At 42.2% G+C, this 15,375-nt stretch overlaps 1 protein-coding gene across 1 annotated transcript; it reads right to left on the reverse strand.

The window, feature by feature from the left end:
• Positions 1-2,413: 2,413 nt before the first annotated feature.
• SPARCL1 (SPARC-like 1 (hevin)) lies at positions 2,414-14,942 on the reverse strand. The gene is made up of 10 exons (XM_010154785.1): positions 14,889-14,942; positions 14,707-14,760; positions 11,170-12,336; positions 9,980-10,049; positions 9,210-9,328; positions 8,668-8,788; positions 7,747-7,883; positions 5,958-6,106; positions 4,896-5,044; positions 2,414-2,442 (listed from the first exon to the last, which is right to left on the reverse strand). The coding sequence occupies exons 1-10, from the start codon at positions 14,940-14,942 to the stop codon at positions 2,414-2,416; spliced, it is 2,049 nt and encodes a 682-aa protein (XP_010153087.1).
• Between the last annotated feature and the right edge of the window lie 433 nt (positions 14,943-15,375).

Below are 15,375 nucleotides of genomic sequence, written 5' to 3' on the forward strand. Positions count from 1 at the left end.
GCCTCTTGTGGAAGCAGTAGAGTAGATACTGGTCATAAAGCACAGGGATGAAAGAGCAAAAAGAAGAAAACATGCTTTTTATAGGATTTTTTTTTTACATTGGTGTGTTTGTGCAGTTATTTGTTGACTAGTTGGAAAGATTCTCCTCAATGAAAATAGCTGTTAACAGTGACTGTGGGAGTGGGGGAAAAATAACCAAAACTAACACCACCAACCAACAACACTTCCCCCCTCTCCACTTCAGATATATCTGGGAAATGTACTGAAATGCTAATTGGCTCTTTTCCTTCAGGGTACATGCAAGCCTATCAAGAGGAAGAACATCCTATCTGGAGTGTATAGCCTAAGAATGTTGGCCTTTTTTGGGGGGGGAGGGGAAGCATTTACCTCTATTTTTTTTTTGGAGTCTTCAGTGTGGCTGTGCAGGAGGACTGAAAATTAAACTTTATGCCAACACATCTGGTATCAGTACAGCACTGACAAGGAGATAAATCCCCTTTGAAAAGGAGGTTCAGATGCCAAATCAGTGAAAAGAGAAGCCAGCTTGCCGTTGGCAGCTGTGTACTTCTGTTGGTTAACATTGGATCAGATCCTTGCACCTCTGCACAGAGGGAGCCTGCTTAACGAGCAATTTCACTAGATTTTGGAGGCAAGGTTGTGTGAGTTAGCTGCTGTTTGGTGCCACTTGGTGGAAACTGGATGGAGATGGTTGCTCATTCGTGGATTGGTGACATTCTGTCTGTTCTTAAGCCTAAACTACCAAAATACAGCTAAACATTTTTCTGGTTTTTAAGTGTGTTGTCTTGAAAGCTCTCCTCGCGGTGACTCAAAGAAGCCACATTTAATGGAAGAGGATCTCAAGCTTTCCTTCAGAACTGAGTATCCTGCCCCCTAGCAGGTGAGACCTAAATGGATGAGAGCAGGCCATTTCTGTTGAATTCATCGCCATGATGATTAGTGCATGTAGCTGATGAGAACGCTTGTCCTGACACATACAGCTCTAGGTCCTGAGGACAGACTTGATTTGCAGAGGACTTAGCAGTGGTTGTCCTGGATCAGAGGGAAGGATTGCCTGGTTGGGTTTTATGTCTGTAGCAGGGTGTGCTTTGACTTAGAATATGAGGAGAGAGGAAGCGCAGGTTGATGTTTCTCCTGGAATATCCCACATGTTGTCAGTCTTCCATTAGGGTTGGAAGTTATGGCTGCATCCTGGACTTTGATATCCCTTAATGGACCAGCCTGAAAACATCCATCCCCATCTGCTTTTCTTCTCACTTAACACTGACCTGCTGTTTTAGCTGAAACGGGAGGAATGTCAGTAGGTCAGGTAATTTTAGTTCTGCACGCAGTGGATAAGATGGTGCCATGGTTTAAGTGTGAGCACTGGGTGCGTTTGTGAGTGTACTCTGACGTGCGTATGTGTGCATTCTTGCTTACAGCAGAGCATGCCTGGAGTCTTTTCAGTGAAGTGCTTGGCTTAAAATCACAAAGTTAATGGAATTCAGGAATAATCTCTGTCCTGTTTTTTATGTCTAAATTGTTCCTGTCTTCAGACAAGCAAAAGTTGGGAGGAGGTGAAAGAAATAGCATTTCTGTCTCAGGATTAATGGTAGTGGTAGTTCTGTGGGGGGAAGGAATAATGTGTGCCTGCTGAAGAGAATAAGGAGGTGTTGGAGCTGTGATATCCTCTGCTTCCTGTGATGGTGGACCTGTTGCTAATCAGTCTTTTGACACTCACCCACACTCACCATACTCATACAATTAGCTCATTGCATAGTGTGTCAACAGGAATTCTGTTTTGTGGCATTGGTGCTGTTACTGCTGTGTTTCAGGAGATGGGGGAAGAAGGGTCTGAAAAGCATTTGGTTTTTTTCTGGTATTTTAGGAATTACTGTTTAAGGACTGGTGTATATGTTCTACAGACTAGTTTCTTCTCCTTAAATCAAAAATGAAATTTCCATTGTACCGTTGCCTTAATACCTTTTATTTGACAAAGTTCTGACAAAACCCATATATCTAGGACTTTTATTTTATTTGAGGCTCCTATGCAGAATGTTAAACTGACAGTATGGTAAATAAACAAGTCCTATTTCAAAGTAATTTTCTTCAGTGTTTGGTAAAATCCACATCCTATAATTCTACTGACAGCTTAGTCATCAGGTTAGTACTAGTTAGTAGTTCAGAGAGATCATGGATACATACAGGGAAAAACACTGGCTTAGCTATGAACCACTTGGAGTGGTTAAATTTTTCTGTTAATGTGGAACTTTTCTGCACTTGTGTTACTTGGCAAGAATGCAGTAAACCTTATGTCACCTTTGTCTTGAAAACTATGAAGCTGTTAATTATAGAAATAAGCGGGATTCACATTTCACCAGTTTTAGTACAGCACTGAGATTCTGTTCAGCCAGGCTCAGAACAGGAGATTTTCATTTATGTCTTCTGCAACAAAGAAGAAAATGTTATTAATGTTTGAAAGAGACATTTTTATGCTTTATCACTATCAAGGAAGTGATACGCTAAAGTCTCAGAGGGCTCATGTAGGGGAACTACAAAAAACCAAGTATGGCTGCTGCTACCACATTCTGGATCCATTAATTTAGCCTTTGATAGGTGCTTTCTTGTTTCTAGTGTTGGGTCTCCTTAATTGGTGTTTGAACCAAGAATCCTTTCTACCCTCCTCTTCACAAATGATGACACCTCTTTGGATGAGCTGTCACTGGCAGTAGTACATGTGTATTATGATAACTCCAGCTTACTTCCACATGTGGTTTGTGACTGGTAAATTGCCATCAAAAGAGCTGGAAAAATTCTGGGAAGAGTGAAGGCTCTGCATGTCTGACCTCTGACTAGAATCAGCCTCCTCTTAAAATTAGGGAGTTACTGGTAGGGTTTTGAACACATTTCTTCAGTCTGCATGTTTAGTGAAACGCCTTCTTGCTACCTACCTGTTCTAGGATTAACCTGTGCTACTGCTACCCTTGCTTAATGGGTGGCAGCATTGTTCAGCTGTCACTCAGGGCTAGATCAGAAGAAGGTAGATTGTGAAAGAATACCTTAGGTTGAGTGTAGTCATGTAAATCTCAAATTGCTATCATGATGCTTCTGTTCAGCTGCTGCCTAATTGTAGAGACATCACTGGCACAGTAGTACCTAGCCTTTGTCCTTCCTAGGGAAGTCTGGATGTGGATTGAGCTGAACCAAACACGTCTAGCCCATTTAGGATTCAGAAATCACCTCTGCCTAGGTGTCCTGATGCATGCAGTCTGGTGGACACCTGTACTGGGTTGGTGTGAGCAAGTTTTTGGTAGCAGGGGGGCTGCAGTGGTGGCTTCAGTGAGAAGGTGCCAGAAGCTTCCCCCATGTCCAACAGAACCAGTGCCAGCCAGCTCCAAGGTGGACCCGCTGCTGGCCAAGGCTGAGCCCATCAGTGATGGTGGTAGGGCCTCTGGGAATCCCAATTATCCCGGGAGCGGTGGGTTTGATGGTTCTCCGGAGCTGGAGCCTAACCCGAAGCCTAAGAATTGCTGGCTGCCGGCTCTGGCTACTTTCCCCCCCCACCGGCTTCTGGCCAGGAGAGCTGGGGGGGAGCAATGTGGGGGCAGTGCTGTGCTCCTGGTGGAAGGCGAGGAGAGGGGAGAAAAAAACCCTGTGAAACTGAAGCCAAAGAGGAGTGAGAATGTGAGAAACAGCTGCAGACCCCCAGGTCAGTGGAGAAGGAGGTGCTCCAGGTGCCAGAGCAGATTCCCCAGCAGCCTGTGGTGAAGATCATGGTGAGGCCAGCTGTGCCCTGCAGCCTATGAAGGGTGATGGGGGAGCAGAGACCCACCTGCAGCCCGGGGAGGGCCCCACACCACAGCAAGGGGATACCCAAAGGAGCCTGTGACCCTGTGGGGGACCCAGGCTGGAGCAGGCTGCATCTGAGAGACTGCACCCCATGGGAGGGAGCCCACGCTGGAGCAGGGGCAGAGCGTGAGGAGTCCTCCTCTGAGGAGGAAGGAGCAGCAGAGACAGCAAGTGATGAACTGACAATAACCCCCATTCTCTGTCCCCCTGTGCTGCTGGGAGATAGATGGAGAGAAATGGGGAGCTAAGCTGAACCTGGAAAGAAGGGAGGGGTTGGGGGGGAAGGCGTTGTTTTTAAGATTTGGGTTTATTTCTCTTTATCGTACTCTGATTAGATTGGTAATAAATTAAACTAATTTCCTCAAGTCAAGTCTGTTTTGGCTGTGACAGGAATGGGTAAATGATCTCTCCCTGTCCTTGTCTTGACCCATGTGCCTTTCCTTCTATTTTTCCCTCCCCTGTTCAGCTGAGGAAATGGCCTCCAGCCAGGGTCACCCACCACAGCACCATCTGAGCATGTGTTGCATCTGACAGATAAGGTAAAATGGATGGTTGGGCCCACAAGTGAAGTGTGATGACATTTATGTTGCATATAGTAATCTAGAGGTGAGCATAATTACTTGATCAATGAGAGATATGTTTTCCCTGCTTGTCTTGAGATCTTTAAATGCGTTTTCAATCAATATGCTTTGACCACTGTTTTAAAAGTACAAGCTTGCTTTACCTTTCCTTTGACATCAAAGGATAAAATAGTGTTTCTTGACAGGCATGCAGAACATGTAGGTTCAGACACCACACAGGAATGATTTGGTATTTAGTACAAACTACCTCCCAAATTTTGCCTCATGGAAAAGATTACTTTTTCCTATCTTTATAAAGCAATTCAGAACCTTGCACCTTTTCAAGTCTTGTTACTGTTCCATTTGTCTCTGTGCAGTAGCCATGAACTTCTGGCTACAATTTCTTTCCCATATGTTGTGGTTCGAGAATGTGCCTGGTCTTGATAGGAACATTCTGTCCTATACATCTACCTGTTCTTTTAGGTTTACCTTCCTTAATCCCAAAGCAGTGGCACCATTCCTTCAAAGCAATGAGTTTGTCTTGGTCTCCATCGCACTCTTGGAAGAAACGGGTTATGCAATGTTCCATGGGAACAAGGGAGGCTCTCAAAGGCGCGAGCTCAGAGTGTGTTAATAATCTGAAAGAAAGAGGGCAGATATGTAGAGCTGTGTTTCATTTAGAAATCATAACGATCATCTAAAAGCTTAGATCATCTTTGGAGATGACTACAGTGGCTTTAACAGATGCCCCAGTGGATTATGTTGTGGTGCTTCTGTAGTAAATCTGTCCCAGGTCACTATGATGACATAATACCTGATAAACTAAAATGTTTTAACCACGATTTGTTCACTAACATTTTCTTCTTGAACAAGTATTGCTGTGACTTGTTCACAACACATCAGTTGTGGAGTTTTGCTGTCAATCCTCAGGAGACCAAGCTTGCAAAGATGCTCAGCTATGTTCTAAGATAGTAGGTGTGGTCAGAATGAGGTATTGAGGGACCTGCAGCCTTCAAACATGGATCCCCCCACTGAGTGTCATAACCAAAAGCCTGACATCTGAGTCATGTTCTCAAGAGCTGTGGGCTTCCTATGAACTGTGACACGAGTGCTGTATTACCATATCGGCTCCTTAAACTGAGAGACTTATGTAGTAATAGTTGAAAACTATGGGTACCTCACTAGGGAATTATTGCTGACAGGCCTCTGCCCTTTTAGCCTGTTGCTCTTAGATTCAGTAATAACAGGAGCGCATGAACCTTTTCTTCAGGGCATTAGCAGCTATTAAAATGCTGTAGAGCTTAGGGTATAATACAGGATGATTATGAAAAGCAACAGGATAGCATGTTCTGACCCAACACATGCCTCCAGCAAAACAATGAGAGAAGTTCTGTGTTAGAGATGAGTGCCTCCTTAGAAGGAGGGTGATACTGGCTCTGATCAGCTGGCGGGCTGGCCTGTATGTAGGGAAGCATTTGAGTGGTTTAGAAAAGTAAACCAGCCTGAGCTTAAACACCAAATTGGAATGGAACACAAATTTTTTTTTTTTACCTGTCAACAGGGTGCTGATCGAGCTGATAAAACTGCCAGTGCACAGGGTACACATACATGTGATAATTTTTCTCAAAGTCATGCAGGAGCAGCTCAACTGCGTGGTCACCAGCCATGAGGCGCTTGTCGTTCTGGTAGATTTTTTTGACCTGAACACAACAGAAAAATGGAGATTATTTTGTTTAGGGATGAAGATCTGTCCTGAAAAGAACTATCCAGCAAGGAGGTGGTTTGGAGAAATGAAACTCAATAAAATACCACCAGGTAAATGGGTTTTAGTGTTTGTGACCATGCACAGCATGAAAAACTTGCCTCAAGTAGTCCAGGTGATTTTTGTTGCTGTCTGTATGAACTTTGGCAGTAACTAGAAAGAAAGTGAAATTCCTATGGCCTAATCATCAGACTCTGCTAAGCAGGGCAGTAGCCACAGGTTGGTAAGAGATGAAACCAGTTTTATCACATCTGTTGATGTTCTGTCCTGAGGCAAGGTAGGTCAGTGTAACATGGTAACTGTGTAAGTCATCTCTGGTGGTGTTCAAGCATATTTTGTATAAACTTGATGTGTCCTACTGCATGTAGCTCCCACTCCAGAGTTAGAGCAGCCCAGGTCTTGGTTTAACTTAAAATATTTTTTTCTAACAGTTATGGCTTTTTAGGTGGTTATGGCATCTATATCTTCAAAAACAAATTACTGTTGTCAATTCATTTGTCATAAATCCTTCCCTAAAAAAAAAAAAAGCCCAATGGTAACATACTTCCTCCATTTTAAGCCAATGTAGTGTGATGGTGCAGGTCTACTGGATGGTAGAATGAAGGTCTTTTCTGTTAAAACTGAGCATCAGGCTTGATATAGCCCTTGAATATGATGGTGTAGAGGGACAGTGCATGTGTCTGGATTGAAAAGTGCAGGTGATACCAATAACTGTTGAGTCCAGTTTCAGGCACTTCTGAATTGATGGCCCAGTACAAGGTGCATCTCAGATGGACAGAAGAGGACCTGCTTTTGGTCAGTCTGCGGCAGGGATCCTCTGCCGCCATAAGGGTCCCCTCAACTCTCTACTGTAATTCTGTCTGGAATCATACTGTGTGACTGCCCAGTTGCTCAGTCTCATGAGGTCCTTGAGCAGTTTTCTTCATGACACGTCCTTCCTTTGCATACGTGTGCATTGTCAATAGAATTTGTCCCCTACCACCTTCTTCCAGGTCACTTAATGAAAGCTGAATGGCACAAGTCCAACTCATGGGATGGGACACGTGAGCTCTTGGCTGGCTGTTCCCTTTTATTCTGTCTTTTAGTTAGTTATTCATACAAAGACCTTCTATTTTATGGCTGCTTAGTTACCTCAAGTCCTTTGGAAAATGGCATTGATTGCGTGAACTGGGTCATCCTTATCTATCTATTAGCTGATCTTTCCAAGAGGTTTGTCACAGAGTATTTCCGTGAACAGAAGTTGTTTCGTTACTTCTCAAGCAAGCAATGTGTATCGAGGTGTGCACTAATTCTGACTTTTCTGCCTCTTCCTTGTAGACACTGACTTCAAAATAGTATGCTTGGCTTGCGTTTGCTTGAACAAAAGGAACATTCATAGCAGAAATGTCTCGGCTTAAATGAGTGTGAGGAGACATGTGAGCTAATTGTGAATCAAATTGAGTCTAAATTACCTTAACCAGAAAGGGGATGCTGATAGGAAATGGGAAAACTTGTTAAGATGTGAATCACCTTTTTTCCCATGGTTAGTCTGGCTCTAGCAATGGAACTGCATGGTTTTATTTGAAAAGGATTGCTGACCTTACTCCTTTGCTTTTCAGTTAGAAATCCAGAGGTATCCAGATCACGTTCATAATATTGCATAAGGATGTTTTTGAGCCAGTCTCGCATCCGGAGGGGGAACTGATCCACTTCATAATCAGTACAGTGGGGGATGTCTGTTCCAAACAGGAAAGCTTTTGTTAACAAGTGATCTGTTAAGTCTCCATTCCAGCTTTTCTGAGCCAAGTTAGATTTATTCTCACTAGCAAACTTCCAGCAAGCTTAAAATTGACAGAGCTGTTAATACATAAAATTGGGAATGTGGCTAATGGATTCAATTATAAATGTACAATTCTTTGCACAGGCTTAACCAGTTGTGCAAGCCACAGTCTTTATATATGTTATCAGTCAGTTGCATGGAGCAGAGAGCTCTCAGCTCAAGGAATAGTATAGCTGAGAGTGCACTTTCCTCCCAGGGTATGCAGCAATTGAAGAGCTTGGAAATCAGTTCTGGCTTTTAGATCCTGACTTCTGCATTTGGCGTATCAGTAGTTTTTTGGTGTGCTTTTTCTTTTTTTTTGTGGTGTTTGTTTGTTTTTTAATTTGACATTTTAGTTTAATAATTGGCTGTTAAATACTAGATTTCTGGTCAAGGTATTAAAAAAGCATCTTCAGATACTACAGCAATGGGAGCATGTAAGAGTGCAGAGGGAAGACAGGGTTGATGACAAATTGCTGTAAGCATAGGAGCTATGTCTTTAGGATTCAAATGCTCAATACCCTTAATTATAGAAGTGACTTTTTACACATGCTTAGGGTTTGAAGGTCTTAATTAACAGATAATTGATGCAGAAGAGGGGAGAGGACAGGAAGAAAGCAGATAACTTTGGGCTAGCTGCTGGTTAAGTCTACTGGCTCTTTATATGTAGATGAAGTCTTCATAAAAAACCCAAACCTTACATTTGCAGGAGCCCATATAGTCTAGGTGCAGCTGGCGTCCCATTTTTGTCCCTTCAAGTCTACATTTGGTGCCAAAGAGTTGACATGTGCCATCATAAGTCTTATTATCCGTACCGCAAACCTAGAGGAGGAGTGAAAAACAAAACCAACTCCACCACCACCACTGTGTTAAGAAAAATTCTGGTCACTCATATTACAATCAATCATTATTTACACTAGATATGTACTAGTGTTCGGTATATGCTCTGAAATACCAAATGGATAAATGGGACTTTTAGTGACAGGTAAAAGCTGTGATCCCTGAGAGACTAAGTGAAGTCAATCACTTTAGGTACTACATAGCTGCATATTTTCATATTATTCTCAAGCTATAGTCAGTGAGTTTTGGTACTTTATACTTCTACAGCTTTTTTGGGAATTGCCCAAACCCACTTGCATGCTTTTTAGGGTAGAATTATTCTAAAAACTAGCAGTGGAATGTGTTATTTTGTAAACATTTTAGTTGGCTTCCCCCCACACTGTGCACTGAATAAAATACTTACATGCTCATAGTCTTTGGTGGAAGGGCAAGCAGCAGGATCTTGGCAAATACAGCTGGGTTTCCCTTGTTTGTCCGCATGGCAGACTTTACCTCTTTTGCAGTGGAAGTTCCTGCATGGGTCTGGTGATCACAGTGAGGAGGGACTGTTAGGAGGGGATGGGATGAAGCCAAGTTTTTCTGTCAGGTACTACTGACAGTCAAAGCAAAATACAGCCCAATATTCCCCAAGAAGTCAAGTGCTTTTTGCAAGTCTGTTAAAATGCAGCTCGAACTTGTACTGAATAAAGCAAGACGAACTTAAAATGAGGATGTTTGTGAGACTTCTGGCAGTCCCAGCTTTGAGTTGGATGGGGAAATAAATTTCTTAAAAAGCTATTTCTTCTGCAAGGACTGACACGCACTTCCAGCTTCCTTTAGTAAAACACATCCCATCTGTCCTTACTGAATCCAGCACTGACACTTGTCCCACCCCTAGCTGAATTCAAGCTACTGTTCTGAAACAGAATGGTTTCAATGCACGGTAATTCCCATTCCTGTATAACTGATGCTAACCTGTGCACTGTCTACAAATGTTTTTCACAAACAAATGAGTAAATCCAAGGGTGTATGGAGTGGATTCTCTGGGAACATAACTGTGATGCAGGATTATGCATAAGCACAGTTCAGTCATATGAAATCACGTGCTGCCAAAGGCAGAAAAGAAATGCAGACCAGCAAATTCCCCAGCCGCAGAGAGCAGGCAGTTACATGTTGGCTTTGCTTGTGGCTTACCCAGGAGAGCCTCCTCACTCCCGTGGCTTGCACTTTCCACCTCACCATAGGAACTGCCTGTAGTCTTGACCTGCACAGTCACAGAGACATAGGCAGAAATTACAGTAAATCTTGGCAAGAAAAAAATACTTGAACAGATTTTTTTCAGGCACAAATATAGAGCGGACTGAGGTGGTTTGCTTGCTCTGCTTGCAGCAGAAACAGGTTGCTATGGAAAATGCATGAGAAGTGCAAGAAGCCTCTGGTAGGATTAAGGTGCTCTGTTATTTGGAAAAAAAAGAGTAGGAGTTAAAGAGGGAGGAGCTCAGTAAGGCCTGAGAACCTGGACATTCTGCAGCACTCAACATACAGCAGTGTAGTACCTTGACGCTGGCAGAACTGGTTTTTTAAGTCTTGCACCGGGGCGGGAACTGCCTCTCTACAGTGCTTGGGAGCAGCAACACCATGAGCTGCCAGGCCAGACTCGTGAAGCAGGAGGAGAAGGGAAGGATGCATCTTCAGTTCTGACCGTCTTGTGCTCTGGGGAGCTGCCTGCCCTCTCTCAATTGAATGCCTTCTATAATTTTTTTAAACATTGCAGATCTTTCTTTAACAGCCATAGGAAGACTCACTCCTTTCTCTTGAAGAACACCCCTGATAGTCCACTGGTTGTCTAATGATAGACCAGGGTGCGGGATATCTGAATGCAACATCCTTTTCTGTCTGAAAGGACAAAGCCCACATCCTTCATCTTGTGGGAAAGTGCACTAGTCACTAGGATGGTAGTTATTCTACATCTTGCCTTTCCAAGCTTTTCACTTTTGTATGGTAGTGTTTAAAATCTTTGGGAGAGAGGAGTGGACAGGCTTTTCTACTTGGCTTGAGACTGGGTTCCAAGTTTTGTGTTTGTGTATCCATATTTATTTAAATGTTTCATTTCACAGCCCGTTGGGGCTGGAGCTCTTCCATGGGTTATGCTCACCTCCTTTCTGGTACAATTCATCTAAATGTTGTATGTGAAGTGACACAGCATGAACCAGGTGAATAGCAAATAAAAGGGGAGATGAGACTTCTGCATATTAAGAAATAATTACATCTGTTTTTCTCCAAAATCTCCTGTCAATCATCAGGAAGTGAAATTTGGGACTGGGTCCCATCCCTTCCTCCCTGGCTTTTTGTAGTGTTTAAACTTTATTTTAAAGAGAATTTACCTTATCTTCACTTTCCATTGAATTCATGCTCTGAACAGAGCTACTCATTTCCAGGTGTTGTCCACGGTCAGAATTTGGTGGCTCCTGGTCATTATCATCGTGTTCAGAGTGAACAAGGTCTTCAATCTTGACATCTTGGTAATCCTTGGTTTCTCTGTGGACTGCAGTGTCTTCCTCAGTGGTTACTTCCCCTTCATGCTCAGTACTGGTGCTCTCCTGGTCGTTGTTCTGGATTCTCTCATCTTCCTCATAAGCTGCTTCTTTCCAGGTATTGCTGAGATCTTCCCCACCATCAACATCACCACTGTCATGACCATCATCATCATCAACATTACTGTCCTCTGTATCTTGTCTTTTCACCACTGTGTTGTGATCTTTCTGATAGTTTACTTGAATATTGTCTTTCCTCTCTTGGCCTTGGTGTTTGTCATCCTGATCTTTGTTATGGGTTTTTTGAGAGAGGGGAATTTCTTCTTCATAGGGCTTTTTCTGGCTCTTCTCCCTCTCTTCTTCCTCTAGGTCAAATTTCTCACCATGTCTCTTGGTTATCCGAATTGGTTGACTGGAATCTCTCACGATTTCATCAGATTGCATACTGTTTTCATTTTGCTGCCTTTTGTGTTGGCTACCTTGGTTTGTCTGGTGGCCTTTGTGCTTCGTATCTCTGTAATCAGCTTCTTCACCCCATTCCTCATCATCATCTTCCACATCTTCATCACTGTCACTGTTTTTTTCAGATAGGCCAACCATATTTTTATTATATTTCCACGTGTTATGCTCATGATCGAGACTCAGGGCATCCACTGGATTTTCTGCATTGCCCAGGACATGTTGGTTGGCAGTGTTGCTGTGCTTCTCATGCCTCCTGAACTGGTAATGCTCAGAGCTGAAGTGTTCTCTGCCACTGCCTCCAGGCTCACTGTCCTGGCTATCAGCCAAACCTGGTTTATTGTGCTGTGCAAGGAAATTGATGCTTTTTAGGGTGTTTTTCACTTGATGATCACTTCCATTTCTTCCTTGTTTTCTAGAGGTCAGGGACTCGTCCCTGTCCTCAGTGTCTGGTACTGACACCTCTGCTTTTAGATTTTTGTGACTGAGCAGCAAATCACCCTTGTCTACATACCCTGCATTCTCTTCCTTTGGGTCGTCAGGATGAATATCTTCAGTCTTAAATAAAGAATTAACAAGTAGATTAATCTTATTGGAAGTCAATATAAAGTCATTTTGCCTTGTATTGCAAAGCATGGCACTGACTGTTTTCTTTGTAAATGTTCCTTTTAAGCTAGCCTAGAGCATGAAATTCACAGCTGATATAATTTCCATTTCTCAGCAGGTTTGTTTCTGTCCCTTCTTTTATTGCTTGAGTTTCTGAAGAGTCTACGCAACTCTAAGATCTCATAGGAGATAGTTGGATATGGGTATCTTGTGAAATCTGAAACTACTTAATTAGTAATTTAGTGCCATACCTTCAGGCACTTGTAGACTGCAGTAATTATGACTTACCTCAGAGAAGACTGATGTGATACTCATCTTCCTACACAGTGAAAGGAGAGGTCTGGGAAAAGATGGGCACCTTTGCAAGGTGTTGTGGTAGTTACTTCTAAGGAGTGTGCTGCATCTTAACTATTTCTTAACCAACGTATTCGTCTGCTTTCTGTCTGATATACCATTGCTTCCTAGCTGAAGTTGTCAGGAACTATTATGTTTGGTGGCAGCTACTGTATCATAAGCTCAGTAGCAGGAGTCACTGTCAAACCAATAGCAAAACTTCAGTGGAAAAGGTTCAAATGCTTGAGTAGAAAGCAGGTACTAAAATGACTGTTAGCTCTTGCTGTAGCAATTGCCTTTCTGCTGCTGTTAGCCTCGCAGCAGCTGTTGGGTGAGTACAGGTACTTCCAATAGCAGCAACATTTGATGTGTTTCTGAACAGCACCTATGGATGTTCAGTGTTGCTTATTGCTTACTACAATATAGCATCTGATGCTGCTTTTCGTTAAAGCTTGGGGAGAGGTGTGTGTGTGTTATAAAGATGAGACCTTCTCAGTGCCCAGGTTGCTGGAAGAGCACTTCCTTTAGTGTGGGCAGTCATGACTGCTTGAAAACAAACACTCCACTAACAAATACAAAACAAAAGGTAGGATTAGAAATATTAATTTGGCTCTTAGCAGATCAGCCATGTCCTATATCCCAGGGTCAAGGTGGTATCTGAGTGTTTTACAAGTTTCTTTTGCCTAGTATACTTGTTGATGCAGGAAAAGTGCCAGGCAACTGTGTTATTTCCAACTCTAACTTTTTGAGTAAAAGATTATATATTTGTTCAGATCTAATAGAAAATCAGTGAATAGCTTTTCCAGATTAAATGCATATTTCTTGAAAACCTTATTAAAAAGTCATCTATGCGTTACCAAGCATCTCAAGCTGATACTAAAACATTTGAAAATTAAGTTTGAAGAACAGGGTTTTTTACATGTGTGTTTACGCACTGCTGTGTACAGCATATTATATATCTTTAAGCAAAAAATCAGTTTTCTGTTCCAGGGCTTCCAGTTCTATGAAGTTAGAAAATATAAGGCAAATCAGCTATTAAGACTGTCTATTACGGGTGCCTGTAATTGAAGCAGTAGTTTGAGAAAGATGTAGCTCATGTCCTGACAGGAAGCCTTGTTATGTGTCTGGATGTGGCTTTCAGCTGCTTTTTGTTACAGTATTGTCTCTAGGATAAAATAAACTTATAGAACTCAGTTGCCTGTGAAGATACTTGGGTCTCTTAATATAGTGGTACATTTCAATCCATGTAGCTGTAATTAGCTACTGCTGGGGGACATCCCACCTTTGATAGATGTTGCATATTCCATTGGAACATATGATTTGTTGGATATTGCAATGTTTTGTTTTGATGCAAGTGTCTTCTCTATGAGTTGTTCCTGGGAGATAGCTGTAGGCTGCAAACTACTGTTAATACCATAATTTTTTCTGCTGGATACTTCATTAGGAAAAGTTAATTTTTTGGTTTTCATGATGGAGATCACCATTTGGATTGACAAGAAATGCATCTGGAAAGCTACACAGAGTCGGGTATAATTCATAATTAAAGAAAAAAAATAGCACGCGAGTTGGAATTTTGCATTTATTACTACAAAGCATGATCTGAATTTAGCTGTTCCAAAACATTCATTGGCCTGGAGCCAACAGCCATCTGAACCACAAACACTCACCAGAATGGTGCAATAAGAAGGATTTTTAATTTGGGTCAACCATGAATGCAAAATTGGCATTAGCATGCGTATGTGGCATAGGGCTGCTGAAGTTACCTGTGTCATGACCATCAGGGCTGTATATCTGTCATGTCAGCCACAGTGTACTTTTCCAAGATGAGCTGTATCTAATTATCTGTATTGTGAATAATGAAACATGGTGGCTAGCATTTAATGGTTGAGACTGCATATGATCACTTGGTGTGATAAATTCTTGTTTACTGTAGGAGCAATAAAGAACGTTTTCCAGGTTTGTTTTCCCTTTAAAGAACAAGAAGAGTACCTTTTCTGGATTTTTCTGCCCATGGTTTCCAAGCTGGTAGTTTAAGGTATGGGTCTAGAATAGATAAATATAGTCAGTGTCTGCATGTAAATAAAAATCTTGTATAGGTCAGTGGGATAACATAGAGTATCCGGAGAACGGGAAATTAAGTGCCCAGTAATAATAACATGATGAGGACTTACTGGAATAGCAAAAGCTGATCCTACAAGACAAATGAAGAGAGCTACAGCCTTCATGCTTTTCAGATCTCACAGAGGACGACAGTTAATGGTACAGTGGTAGGGTTTAGAGATTTCCTTTCTGAAAGCAACATGAAAAGAAATGAAGTTAGAATTTGGGAATAATGGTCCAGAAACAACTGATGGAAGCAATGTCATGGATGCTGTAACTTGCTTAGTCTGAAGACCCAAAGAATTTCCACGTAGTGCCCATTTGTATGTAAACTCACACATTAGAGCAGTTTATCTAGAAGACATTTTGGTCTTCATTCTTTTACAGGACTTCAGCTGTATGCTGTGTCCACAAACTCTGGTGGCATTACTGAAAGGCAGGGTTATGAATATACATAGGTTCAGCCTGGTAAATCTTTATCCAGACTTCTGAGGTGCTACTTTATGGAAAATATCCCTTTTTATTTAACTATGAGGGGATGCCTGTTTGTGGCATCTC

Source organism: Eurypyga helias, unplaced genomic scaffold (assembly GCF_000690775.1).
Source record: "Eurypyga helias isolate BGI_N326 unplaced genomic scaffold, ASM69077v1 scaffold11047, whole genome shotgun sequence".
NCBI lineage: Eukaryota > Metazoa > Chordata > Aves > Eurypygiformes > Eurypygidae > Eurypyga > Eurypyga helias.